The sequence below is a fragment of the Papilio xuthus genome, unplaced genomic scaffold (genome assembly GCF_000836235.2).
Source record: "Papilio xuthus unplaced genomic scaffold, Pxut_1.1 DF826923.1, whole genome shotgun sequence".
Lineage (NCBI taxonomy): Eukaryota > Metazoa > Arthropoda > Insecta > Lepidoptera > Papilionidae > Papilio > Papilio xuthus.
This window is the reverse complement of record NW_013531726.1, coordinates 2671599-2685417: the sequence shown is the minus strand read 5'-3', so window position 1 is coordinate 2685417 and position 13819 is coordinate 2671599. Positions and strand designations below refer to the sequence as shown.

At 35.0% G+C, this 13819-nt stretch overlaps 2 protein-coding genes across 3 annotated transcripts; one reads left to right on the top strand and one right to left on the bottom strand.

Annotated features, from left to right (window-relative positions):
• The first annotated feature begins 6 nt into the window (after positions 1-6).
• On the top strand, positions 7-2308 carry LOC106122489 (kynurenine formamidase). The gene is made up of 5 exons (XM_013318471.1): positions 7-308; positions 1174-1295; positions 1426-1617; positions 1810-1986; positions 2171-2308. Exons 1-5 carry the CDS (start codon positions 103-105, stop codon positions 2275-2277), a joined length of 804 nt encoding a protein of 267 aa, XP_013173925.1. The 5' UTR covers positions 7-102; the 3' UTR covers positions 2278-2308.
• Positions 2309-2358: 50 nt separating this feature from the next.
• On the bottom strand, positions 2359-12426 carry qin (tudor domain-containing protein qin). Of its 2 annotated transcripts, XM_013318469.1 has the most exons (22): positions 12263-12426; positions 11942-12186; positions 11763-11844; positions 11469-11600; positions 11228-11382; positions 11054-11134; positions 10671-10940; positions 10506-10588; positions 10247-10410; positions 9626-9790; positions 9155-9229; positions 8451-8603; positions 8084-8228; positions 7668-7802; positions 7114-7264; positions 6879-7007; positions 6708-6804; positions 6082-6290; positions 5512-5729; positions 4470-5253; positions 4064-4335; positions 2359-3914 (listed from the first exon to the last, which is right to left on the bottom strand). In XM_013318469.1, exons 1-22 carry the CDS (start codon positions 12318-12320, stop codon positions 2585-2587), a joined length of 5133 nt encoding a protein of 1710 aa, XP_013173923.1. In that variant the 5' UTR covers positions 12321-12426; the 3' UTR covers positions 2359-2584. The 2 variants fall into 2 exon arrangements, with proteins under 2 accessions (XP_013173923.1, XP_013173924.1); XM_013318470.1 differs by lacking the exon at positions 11469-11600.
• Positions 12427-13819: the final 1393 nt, after the last annotated feature.

Here is a 13819-nt window from a genome sequence, read left to right as displayed (position 1 = left end):
TAAGTATATAGGGATATATATACAGCTTATAATTATAATAATAGTTACATAAAATTATTACTTTATACGAAGAAACGAGTAGTAGAAATAGTTTGCTTAAAAATGTCTTACCTAACGTCCGTGTCTCTGTGTTTTTTGTTGTGTACTTATATATTAGCGGATAAAAGTTTGAATGAAGTTTTAATTAATGGCGATTACGATTTTATCGATTTAACATATCCATTTGATAATCAAACGATTTATTGGCCTGATAGTCAAGAATTTCAATTTACAAAGAAAACCGCAATGTTTCAACGCGATGGGTCATGGTAAACTATAAGTACCGTTCTTTAGTTTTTTCACAATTTATTTCTTTTATAAGAGTGATACATGTGTAACCAAAACCGTGTGCGCTTCATCAGCATAATTATCAGCCTTAACCAGAGGCTATGACTATATAACATGTTTTGTGTAGTGGTAATTACTCATTACTTCGTATCTAAAAACCCTTGCCTTAATTTAATATATCTGATCTTCTTTCTTTTCTTCTGGAAAACTGTCGCCAAACCAGCAGACAATATTATTTAATAACTTGGTACTGCTTCGAAGACATCCTTTCAATATTTCTACGCCTTTTGGTTGATATACCTAATATAGTATTGAAGTTGACCTCTGGCCTATTTAATCGCGTATTATCGTACGACTATACCATATTATGTCAACAAATCAATACTTTAATTGTGATCTAATCATTTATATATTTTGCACTACGTTCATACAAAAAGCTATATTCAAATAATTGTAAAAGAAACTGTATCTCAATTCTTCGAGATGTAGATTCGTTGCTACTTTAGAATGATTTAGAGAGGAGAAAATGAGTATTTTGGTTTTCCTTAATTTGGTAGATAAAACTCAGCCTTATAACTGTTTAGTCACGTTTGTATACAAAATAAGTAAGTGCTTAGAAGTACGGGGGAAAGTAGATTACAAAACGCATGGGGACCATAACCCGTGAGATGGACCATCTACGACGTACGACCCCTTATACCATTGCGAAAACAGAGCGATTAGGCCTCCCTAATCGCTCTCTCCTACGCTACTCCTCAGTAGCAGCGGAATGTCTCTGATACACGAGGACCGATATCAGTCTGTCAAGTCTGTAACTGTAGTTTTGTTATGCCATGTGGGTTACAGGTACGCCTCGAATGACTTTACTGCTGGCGAGCATGGCGGTACACACATTGATGCTCCTTACCATTTTTTGGTCGACGGTCTGCAAGTTGGACAGATCCCACTCAACAAGCTTATAATACCACGTACGTTTGCAACTTTCTTCGTTTTCAAGTAAACTTTTTTCGATTACGCGATAGATAACGGAGTTAAAATCCCATTTCCTAATTTAACAAATCGGAAGTAATTTTAAATATCAAAATGTTATGTTTTCAGTTATAATCGTAGACATAGCTTCTAAGGTCAATGATGATCCTAATTTCGTTCTCTACAAGCATCACATGGATTACATGTTGAACGATAACATGGGCAAACCATGTTTAATTATTTTTAAATTTGGTTGGAGCAAATTCTTTTGGGATAAGAAGAAATATTTGGGAATAAATAACGATCAATTAAATTTCCCAGGTAAAGTTATTTTACTTTTTATGAAAAGCAAAAACGAGGTAAAGTTTTCTGTCAATTTTTGAACAAATGGCATCAAGAATTGGCCAAATACTCGGTTATTTACAGAATGCATTGATTTACAGGCATCTCAGAACCTTTTAGTGACATCGTTCTTCGAATATCGCGTTTTACATATTTTTTTAAAAATTTTAGGTCTGAGCGCCGAAGTGGCTGAATGGATAGTTTCGAGTTATAAAAATGTGGTTGGCGTAGGCGTTGATGTGGCGTCTGTCGATCCCGGATCAAGCACTGATTTCCCTGTGCACAAAATACTGTTGGGAGCAGGGCTTTACAATATTGAAAATGTATATTTCCAGCGACATATTCCAGGTAAGATTTACACGTGTAAATATAAATTTACATCACAGCGTTAACTGCCAGTAAATTACATAACATTTTTGGCGGCTACGGCATGGCGTAGATAGTGAAAAGGAATTGAAATAAAATATAAGTTATATTGCATATCTTGAAATCAAAGGGTTGTTTTTTTATTAAATAATTTTTCTTTTTGTAGATCATGGTTGCACGGCGTTAGTGATGCCGATGAAAATTGCGAAAGGCACTGGAGCGCCGCTACGCCTCGTCGCAATATGTCCGAAACACAAACCGGAATACTTTTAGGAATTGAATTTCATTAAAATAATTGTTCATACTATGACTTTTACTAAAGGCAGTTTATAAGTGATGTGCTAAGCCTTTCTGAATCCACGAAAATCATTATACTTTGTATAAGGCCCAACAGGGAGTGGGATGAAGGTACAAAAACATCGGCTCTTGTTCATACTTAAATTTTTTTGTATTTAGTGATACAATGATATCTGATAGAGAACAAAACATAATAGTCATAAAGATAACAAAAACGAAATTAAATTCTAACATAGTGATAATAGGATAACATACTAAATCAAACATAGGCGGCTCAGCAAAACTACTCATTACTGGAAAGTAAAAAAGTGTTATTTGCAATAAGGTCCTTATAAACTAATTCTGATTTTTCATTTCTCAATTCCACCGAAGGGATCTCGGTTTCGTTATGAATTATTTTAACATTGAATGGTCCTTTATCTAAGAACGTATTTTTGTATTCTTCAGCAATAACGCTAGTTTCGATCGCTGGATTTACTTGCACGTTGTGCAAAGTAGCCGACAACGTTAATGGAGGCAAATTAATAAATTCCTTGTTGATTTCTCTCACGTCAGCCAACGTTACGAGTTCTATATTACCGTAGTCAACATATCTGACTTTAATTTGATTAGTATCGTTGCTGTACTGGAGAATGGTGGCTCTGTACCACTGACCGTCTTCGTTGAAAATAGCAACGCAAGCTTTGTTCTCGTATATTCCATTCAATGACGGCATATCGTTTACAGATTTTTGCAGCTTTTCAAACATTTCCTCGTATTCTTTAATTGTTGCTTCATCGTGCAGTATAAACAATTCGAAACATTTAAAATCATTTATAACTGTGATGTTACAAATGAAATTCTCAATAGTGTTCTTTTTAAAGGTTAAAAATTTTCCTGAGAGCATCTGTTTTTCTTTATCTTCCTGTATTAACAAATTCCAATCTTTGCCCTGCAAGAATTCCATACAATAGGAGTCGTTTGCGGATTCTATATCATCCTCTTCAATAATATAATCAGGTGCAGAATCGGATTCAATAGTGGCGGATTCATCCAGTTCGATCTGTTGGTTATCGATTGGTGCGAATCTCCTTATAACTGCTTTAGAGCCATCGCTGTACTTCGCCATTTCGAATTCAACCAAATGATCGTTAAACAATAGTTTATTATACGTTAATTCAATAGGATAAATCCCATCAATTGGATTTCCTGTTATTTTAATAAAACATTTCTTTTCCACCATCGATTTGTGCATATAATCCAATGTTTGTCTGTCCCAGAATTTGTCGGCGGGTTCGACGCGTGTTAGAACACATTTAAGCGCTTGTGTGGGTAATTGGTAAAGGGCGATACTTTTTCTTAGGTTAGAGAAATTGCATGTTTCGTCGTTTCCATAATCAATGTAGTGCACTAAGCATGTAGAAGCTTCTTTGTTAACCTCTAATATACGTCCTCTGTAAAATTTGTCGTCCAAGTAGTACATAGCAATGCACGGCTCGCCGACTGACCAAGACGCGTATTTTGCTTTAGGATCAGGTTTTTTGAACCGAACATCTAGAGCTTTTTGAATCATTTCTAATGTTTCCTGTTGTGATACTTCATGGAGATATATGATGCCATCGTTGTCTACATACCTGTCAAAGTTTCGTTATATGTATTATTATGTATAAAGATATGGTATCAAACATTATTAATACATACATAAATATATGTCATTAAATATTAAAAATTATTAGCTTAACATATAGGAATTGCAATTCTAAGAATCTTCTAAGAATCTTACGTTGGAACACCGATGAATTCTTTATTTGGCGGTGGTTCCGGCGGCATCCAATCAGATATGAAAACAGTGTTAGCTTTCTTCGCTTTATCATCACTAAAGTTTATTTCGCATTCAGGTGACGATGAGTTGGAACGATCAGAATTTGATTGCACAATGAGAGGTTTCGTGGGCATCGGTTCCAGTTGTAGCCATTCTTCAATTGAGCCTTTAACGTTAAGGAAAGACAGCATGTTGTCGTCTGATTTATCTGCATTATCGTTAGGTGTTTCGACCTAAAAATAAAATAGTGACTAAAACATTATTAATTGAATTATTTGGTGGTGAATTTGAAAAGGAAGGGTATTGTAAGCAATTACATAAATATGATTTGGTTCTTTTAAGGACTATTTGCCTTTCAAAAACATACCTGTTGAGATTTATCGGGTATTGCCAATCCTTGTTCAATGATTTTCTTGTTGAGGCATCGCCACTCGGACGTGTTGGGCTCGAGCGCACTTCCTTGTATCGTGTGGTACACCCACATCTCTATAGGCATACTCATGTCTTTGAAGTTTCCCATTTTCGTAATGAACACTCTCTTGTAAGCATCAAGTAATTCCTTTAAATATTCCTTGGTGAGAGACGGCCAGTCCTCTCCGTCTGCGGACACGACACCAGACAGATGGCACTTCATAGCAGCATAGCCGATGGCGGAGAATTCCTGAGTTAGTTCCCTCAAAGTTGTAATGGGAACAGTTTCGACACAGGCAAAGTCCGAGTAAAACACTTTGGCATCGTCGCCTTGTAAGTCTAGTATGGTAGCACGTCGCCATGTTTGCGACTGTCGGCACATCGTGCAGCATTTATCTCCCACATTCCAGTTATTCTTGCTTTGAATCTTCTTCTTTGAATAATGTTTTTGTATGTTCTCAAATAAAGTATTAAATGTCTTCTGTTGATGAACAAGTGACACGTAAATTAATGAAGGCGACTGATAGTACAGAACTTTGGCCTCCAGTCTCAGAGGACCTTTATCTTTTGCCTCCAGTTGTTCCTTTTTCACTGTACATTTTGGCAACTCTTCTTTCTTTAACACTTTTATTTTATTCGTTTTATTCTTCGACTTCTCCGGGGATTTCTCTTGATCGACCGGCAATTTGTTTGTGATAACACAGTCTTGTAATACATTTTCTTTGTTGAACATGAATGTACTGGAAAGACGAGAAATTAGTACACCACAAACTTTGATATTGTGTTACCATACGTAAAAATTAAATTTTATGCATAACTAGCTGTCGCCCGCGACTACCCGAGATTCCTTTAAACAAACATCCATCCATCCATCTAAACAATTACATTTATAATATTAGTAAAAAGTAAGACGATTGTACGATTTGGCACCATGTATAATTTTTTTTAAACACAATACTTTTTGTCTATGCTCACATATAAAAAAAAGTGTTACATACCCAATAATGACAGCAAATTTGTATTTGACCATTTGAGTGTTAACACACACGACTTCTGGCTCTGTCTTGTCGTAGAGAGTGACACCGAGGGAGAGATTGCGGTTGTCGTCGACGTGCAGATCTAGCGGGCGACCGCGGAACGTGTGCAGCAGCGCCACAGAGTTAGGGCTCCATTTCTTGTTCAGCGGAGTCACGCCCGCCAAGTGGCATTCTGTGGCCTAACAAATTTATAAAAATATAGAAATTATTGTGAGAAATGCTTCCAATGTTTTAATAATTTAATTTCTAAGATATATAGGTTTCAAATAACAATTTTGTATTTATTCTAATGATGTACGTATGCCAATCAATTTCAATACATATCCTTGGGTACCCTTAAATTAAAATTTACGATTCAAGTCATAATTAGAGTACAAGACAACAAGTCAGATGGGCTTTTTTTAATCTATTATAGAGATTGTCATATATCTTGGTGGTTTGAGAGTTGCCGAGCACAACAAAAGTTAGCAGGGCATAAAGGAATACGTAGAAAGGGCACTGAGTCGCCAAGATGTTTGAAAAGTCTTATACCAATGCTCGTAGCGTAGTGAACTTGGGCAGGATACGTCGCAGCGCGCTCCAGTGCGCGACCAAGGTGGCGCCACAGTCGGGCAGCGCGAGACGCACGCGCCCGCGCCCCGGCAGCTCCGTCACGATGGCGCGCGCCCACGTCACGCGTGCCTCACTTGTGTTCGCGTCCGGCACCTCGTACTTCTCCAGGTTCACCACGCACACCATGTCTGATAATAAAAATGTAGAGGAATTAAAAGTCGGTTAAAAATACCTATTGAGAGTGCGTTAAAGAAAATCTCAGCCAATTTGATTTATATTTGGTCGAGTTCACAAACTATCAAAGACATTCAGACATTTCTCTTCTTATATTCTCGTCTTACATTACCAATAAACTTGTGGCGACTGAGATGACGATGTGAAGCGCCTTAGTTTCGTCATCGTCAATTTTGTAATAATAAGTGGAGATTTTTGGTTGTCTGTCTATGACGATACCACGGCGCTTGTCACGTTATGGTGCTAGGCCCACAGGAGTACGAAAACTACGTGAGTGGAATTAGGGAGAGAGAGATTCTCGTATTAATCTTTTTTTATGTTTATCTATTTACTAACATGCATAGATGTATACAAGTAAAATAAATCTTTACCTTTTTCAGGTAGATAGATACTGCCCTTTTTGACATTTATATTGTAATTCTGATCTAGATCTTCACATAGTTTTTCATATACACTCTGAAGATGTAACTGAAAAATAATAAAAATTCAAAAATGTTTACAATACAAGGGATACGAATCTACAAACACAGTAATTTACTTACCTTTCTCACGTAAAAGTGGTCCGGACTTGTTATACTAGTTATGTAGACCTCTTCCACTGTTTTCAGTTTGTAATCATTATTATTTATAAATAGCTTCGGTTTCTGACTAGCGTTTATATTCTTCGGGTACTATAAATACAATATAGGAAATTATGTATATAACAATAACATTTTCTATATATTATTATACAATCAGGAGAGCTAGTGTAATATAAAAATGTCCGTATGTACATACCGGCATCTTGGGGTTGCAGAGACGTGCTCTGCCCTGGAAGACGAGCGCGTGCGTCAGACTGACGCCCGCCTCGTACGTGGTGACGTCACACTCGAGGCTCACGCTGTTCGCTTTCGACCGCACGCGGTGGATGTGCACCACCGTCTGCTTGCTGTACATGCAAGTCTTTATATTATCTATAATACTTTAAAATTGAATATTTAAATTGAAATCAGCATCAGCTTGTAACAGTCTACTGCTTGTAGACTTTCCGACAGCGATGACACGCCGTCCACAAAAAATGCCATACATTATTAGGGTTGCCATCTAATAATTATGAATAAACTAGCTGACGCCGGCGACTTCGTCCACGCGGAAATAAAAAATAATATAACTGGTAACCTATGTGTTCTTCCACACTATTTTCTATATGTATACCAAATTTCAGCCGGATCGGTTCATCCGTACCGGAGATACCTTCAAACAAACATACATCCATCCATCTAAACATTCGCATTTATAATATTAGTAAGGTAGCGTGAACTATAATAGTGGTGTCATAATATGAAACCGACTTGTCAGTAATGTTCTGTATGAGCAGAGCGTCGTCGCTGCTCCAGGCGCCGGCGAGCGGCTCGCAGTTCACCAGCGAGCAGTTGATCGCGAACGGACACGGGCTCTGCGCACGCGCAGGCGGCAACAGTCGCAGCCTGACAATACATATAAACTGATTCAAATGTTTAGTTAAGTGTACCTGCCAATTACAATGGTTACAAGTATATACTAAAAATATTTTTTTTGTAACAATAAGAACTAATTTCTCCCTTTTTAAATATATTATCTGAATAACCGTTGGTTTTCGAGACTAAAATCTCTGTATAAAACATACCGTCCTCCCTTTCATTCTCTTAGACAAAACAAAAATATGTTTGAAACGGGTATTTTGGTCTCAGATATCCACGGTGAGTGAAGGCCGCGAATTACTACTTACTTATCTATGGTGACAACTTCAATACTTCCAAAGTCAACGCAGAAGACATGGTACAAATGTTTGTTGGAATCCTTTCTGTCGATGCTTTTAACTTGGCAACGTTGCCACAAGTTGTCTACTTTATTGAACACCAAGTATGACTTCCCTGAAAAGAGACATTGTTAAGATATTTTTAGAACAAAAAATATCAATCTTTGTACATTATGAAATAAATTAGTTAAAAAAAAAAAACTTTATAAGTAGGCTATGCGTTCTTCCAGGCTATGTTTCCAAATTTCAACGAGATCCATGGAGCTGTTCTGGAGATCAAACATCCATCCATCTAAACATTCGCATTTATAATATTAGTAAGAAGTAAGATGAATACCTTCTGCAATACTGTTTACCGAAGGTTTAGGCAAGGAGATGGCATTACGGAACTCTTTAATCAACTCTTCAAGCATCGGCATGTGAATTACTCTTTGCACATAGAAATTATGCGGCGTCACAATGTGTGAAATATAAACAAGCTCTTGACCACCTGAAATTATAACAAAAAAAAGTATAAGGTGAACCCTTCGTGCCTTCAATATAACCGTATGAAAGATTATTTCTGTTCGTTCAAAGAAAATATGTTAGAAAAAACATGTTTTGATACAAATATTACGACAGTGGGAACCTGTCTAAGAAATTAAAAAGACACGTAAGAGGTGCAATAGCCCTCAAGGTGTTAAAGGGACTAAATATGACACATAAGCTTTGCGTGATTTATACAACAGTCAGCATTTTATTTCCAGTAACTTAATGATGTCATCCGGATGTGTTGATTGTGTGAGCTGTGCCTTATACTTATCAATGAAATGCTAAAGACTAAACAAATTCGATTGTTTAACAGGTACTGAACCAGATTTAATGTTTTGTTAATATAGAATTTACATTTAGACAGTAATAATTTAAAAACCAACAGGCGAGGCTAATACCATGCGAAAAAGTTGTAAAAAACGACTCTAGCTTAATTCTATCAAGACTCATAGATTGGGCCATGCAATGAAACAAATATAAAACCCATAAAAAACAAATTATACAATATACCTGCACACAATGCCTTCGGTTGCTGGTTCTCTTGATATGGCGACACTTGATGTACAGGCTTATAAAGTCCTTCATCTGCAAATTTATATAAATCAATATTACTGTAAAGGATGGTGGCGATGAGGAGAGAAATAAAACGCAGGATTTGAATAGGTGCGCACTGTTCGCAGTCTGACGGCTGAATTTTGACTGTTCTGTGTGCCGACTACCTTGCAATATCTTTATTTATTTTATTCCAAAGTTACCAACAGTTTTACATCTACCTAGGTAATAATCAGTAGTGTACAGATAATAAAATGGTACGTTATGGTACAAATACAGAGTACAAATATATTAAATACACATAGAAATATAATAAAATAACACAAAGTCGATACCTTTAAATAATTAACAAAACATTCCATCGTCAACAATTACCTTGTTTGACATAAAAATTTCAACAGTTATAAAAGATTAACAAGCAATTCTTACCTCTGTTGCTTGAACTTTTATATGAAGAATCACTGTTTAGAGAATTTAATGATGAAATAGAAGCACTCTTGCTGTGGTATGTCGGAGCCTTTGTATAGAATGTCTGAGACTTCGTATTATCCTTTTCAATATCAGCTTTATTTTCACTCCTTTTCACTCTCACATCTTAAACAAGAGAGATGGAGTTAATGATTGAATCTTATTAATATTATAAATGTTTGAAGGTATCACCAGAATGGCTTAATCTCTCTTAAAAAGATCTCATTCAAACTTAGCATAGATATAGAACATAGTCTGGAAGAACATATAGGCTACAGAGTCGCGGGCTACAGCTAGTATATAATAAATATAAATGAAACAATATAACTATTTGAAAAATTAGTAGACAAAGATGACAGCTGATAGAGATATAGCTGGAAGAGTAGTAGTGTACTGTGCAGACTCTCTGTAGGGAAAATTTCAGACTAGTGATAATAGTAGAAAAACATATAAACATAACATCCTACATTTTACATAGTAAATACCTTAGGTAAAATTGTTAGTACATGAAAATTATAAGCATTAAATGTCTAAAAATAACATGGGACACATTTTTTATTAATAAAAAATGATACATGTTACCTTTGGGAAGCTCTGGTGGAAATACCGGTGCTACTGGAGGTGGGGGTATATCAATATTTGGATCTATTTCATCAGTAGTGAGGAGTTTGAATGTACCATCGGTTTCGCCATCTAAATGGATAAAGTTTGCAAGGAGGTTGCAAACTTCTTCGTTGACAACAACACTGAAAAATTGAGACAAATATAGCCAGCACAGATTATTAGTTAATTTAAAAAAAAATAGTAAACTTTAGTATTGTTACTTAATTTTTTTACATACTTTAGTTCAGCTTTATTCTGGTTTAAATACCAAGGACTATTGACAACTTTCTTAGCATCTTCTAGCAATAATGACATGTTTGCCTAAAAAAAAATATGAAATAGATAATATAACTTTTAACTACCATTACACTAGTTAGGTAAGGTTAGGTCTAGGTATAATTACCTGCTTTATTTTCTCCACACTTAAAGATTTTTTCACAGAATTTAACACATATTTTGCATTCTTAATTGAGTCAGCGAGTGATTTTTTAGCATTTTCCAGAGATTCTTTCTCAGTGGTTCTTAGATCAATTATCTTATTGACTGCTTCACCTTTTAATACTTGTACTATAAATGATAGCTTAGAGAAACTTTGTTCAACCTCTTTCTCAATTTGCAATAGTTCTGAAGATCCAGTATCATTTCCAATGTTATATAAAAGATGGCCAATATCCTGCAATATATTTTTAAAAATGTGTGAGTAAATTTGGTCCTATATATTTGTATTTCTTTTCATTTTTACCTATATATACAATTATTGTGGAAAAAGCTAAAGCTACTACTTACAACTGCAGTTTTAGTTAATCGTCTGTATGTTTCATCTACCTTAGGGCAGATTTCAGCTAAATCTTCCAAAAGCTTTTCATTCTGTATATAAAATTAAGAAAATATATAAAACAATTATGTAATTTCCAGTTATAAAGTTCCAAATTTAAATGAAATAAATAATATAACACTAACAACTTCTTGTGTGGATACCAAGTTATGATTTTTGCAAGATTTTTCACCACCAATTACCAAACAATCCATACAGATTGGTTTAGAACAGTCCTTGCAATAGTAGTCCAATGTTTTTTCTGTATGCACCTTGCAATTGTTTAGTGATAATTCTGGTTCTACAACAATGAGATATAAGATAAACATAATCTACACTTTCTTAGAAACATCATAAAGATAAATTATCAGTAAACTTATTATGCACCTATATTTTGGAGAACATGATTTCTGAATATAACAAAGTTCTTGTGACTTTTGTTGAAACAAACTTCGCAAAGTACTGTTGCACATTGTCTACACATTTTAGTTGTTGGATTGGTACATTCCAAACATTGACCTGACAAAAAAAATAAATATTGACAGTACACAAATAAAAAATCACATTGATTTTAAGCACATTATTCCCCGATTGTCTCCAACTGCCACTTTTATTAGAGTTTCATGAATTAAAGGGTAGCTTTAGTCACCAATAAACTTACCAAACAAGTAAAATATTTACCTTGACATGTTTCTGTTGCCTGAATAATAGCTTTCAAATTAAGAAAACAGTCATCATCATTATTCTTTATTTCATCTTTTGACTGAAAAGATATGTCTATTTAATAAGTTAATCTTTCATGTGTTAATTTGTATATCATTGGTAAGCCAATTAGTTAAGTAAAAATGTTTAGAACCTACCTCTAAAAGCTCTAGTGATAACTCTCCAAGCATGTATATGTTGACTGGAAACAACCGGCGCAGTTTTAATTTATTTCTCACCATTGACTTGACATCTTTTGTTTGTATTTCCATATCTTTGTGACAAACTTTGCATTCTATGGGTTCTTCAAACTTGACCAAATTTGTAATACAATTTTCGCACATAGAATGTCCGCATTTTAAGAAAAGGGGTATATTTTCGGCATTTTGTTTTGAAGATAATACTGCAAAGATGAACTTACAAATATTAATTGATATTAATTAATTTTATATCTGTGAAAATTAATCAGATAATCTTACATTTTAAACTGAAAAACTGACTACAATTGGGACAACATTTTTTAATTTTTGTATTCATTGCTTATGCGGATTTCCGATTGACAATCAGAAACAAATTAACATTGAAAAACAACAAATTATTTTACAATGAATATGTATATCTAAACTAATTTATTCTCCATAAAACTCAAAAACTTTGCATTTATTCGCAATAAAACGTAAAATCTTCATTCGACTTTCGCTTTTTACTTTGAAAACAAAATCCCAAGTCGGCGGCACCGCTTCAAAGATAAGTCTTTTTTTTTAATTTTATGACCTGGTAGCATAGACGTTTAGGTCATTCATAGATAAGTTAAGCGGCAAGTTACAAAGAGTAGGTAGCCATAGCCAAACAGTATATCCAAGAAGATTTATGGATCTTAATTTTTTTAAATCCTGCTCAAAAAGAATGTAACTAGCATCCTGCTGCGTTCCTGATCCTGCTCTGCTTATGCTGAATCCAATATTCGATCTCAACCTATTTAATGTGTTTTCAAGCATTCATATTGCACCAATCTAAGAATCTAAAAGCATTTTTAACGATTTATGTGATGCATTGTTTGTGCGATCGAAAGAGTTTTCCGATCTCTCACACAAAAGAAATATTTTATATCATACTGTTATTGACGATTCTGTTGCTTAGCGTTGATTTTTCATACTAAAGCTCTACAAAAGACACGGGTCTGGATGAAATTTGACATAGGTACAGAACAGAAGTGGCGAACCAACGGCAGCATGCATGCCATTAGTGGCGTGGTAGGCGACGCAATATTAGGGCACGACACTGAAAAAGGTAAATATTGTATGAGAAGCAAAATCCCTTCGCCACAGAATGTTTACAGTAATGATAAATTCAAAATTATTTAATGGTGCGTCTATGCCCTCATTAAACATTTGTGTAGAAATATGGCACATTGATTCGTCACCCCTGATATAGAACATAGTCTGGAAGAATACAAAGGCTACCTATGATCCCGGAAATGTGTACGGTTCCAGGGGTATGAATATATGATTATTTACTCGATAACTCCGCACCAGTTCAACACATTGAAAATTGGCACATATATAGAATATAGACTGATCCGTTCGTCCGTGGAGACGCACCACGAGTACATAGACAGGCGGGAATCGTTTGAACTATTATAAAAAATGAATTCCGTAACCATAATGCAATGCTGCAAATTCTACGATTCAAGAATCCACATGATTAATCTCAAGTTCTGAAGCAAGTTATGACATAACTAAATGGAAGAACTAAGCATAGTTATGCAATGGTACACCTGCTATTGCAGTTAACATAAGCTTTTTTTAGCTTTACGTGTATAATTTCGCAACAATCTAAGCTAGTATTGTATGTTGTAGTATGTTCATTTTGCGTTATGTCGTTTTTTAAAATTATAATATAAAAATTGAATGCCTACGAATCTTCGTCTATTTTGACTATTTCTTTAGAAGAAGCGGCCTCCCATTAGTCGAAAACGTTTAGAGGTCAATAAAGTAATGTTTCCTATAGCTTTTTTATTTGGATGTATTAAGATA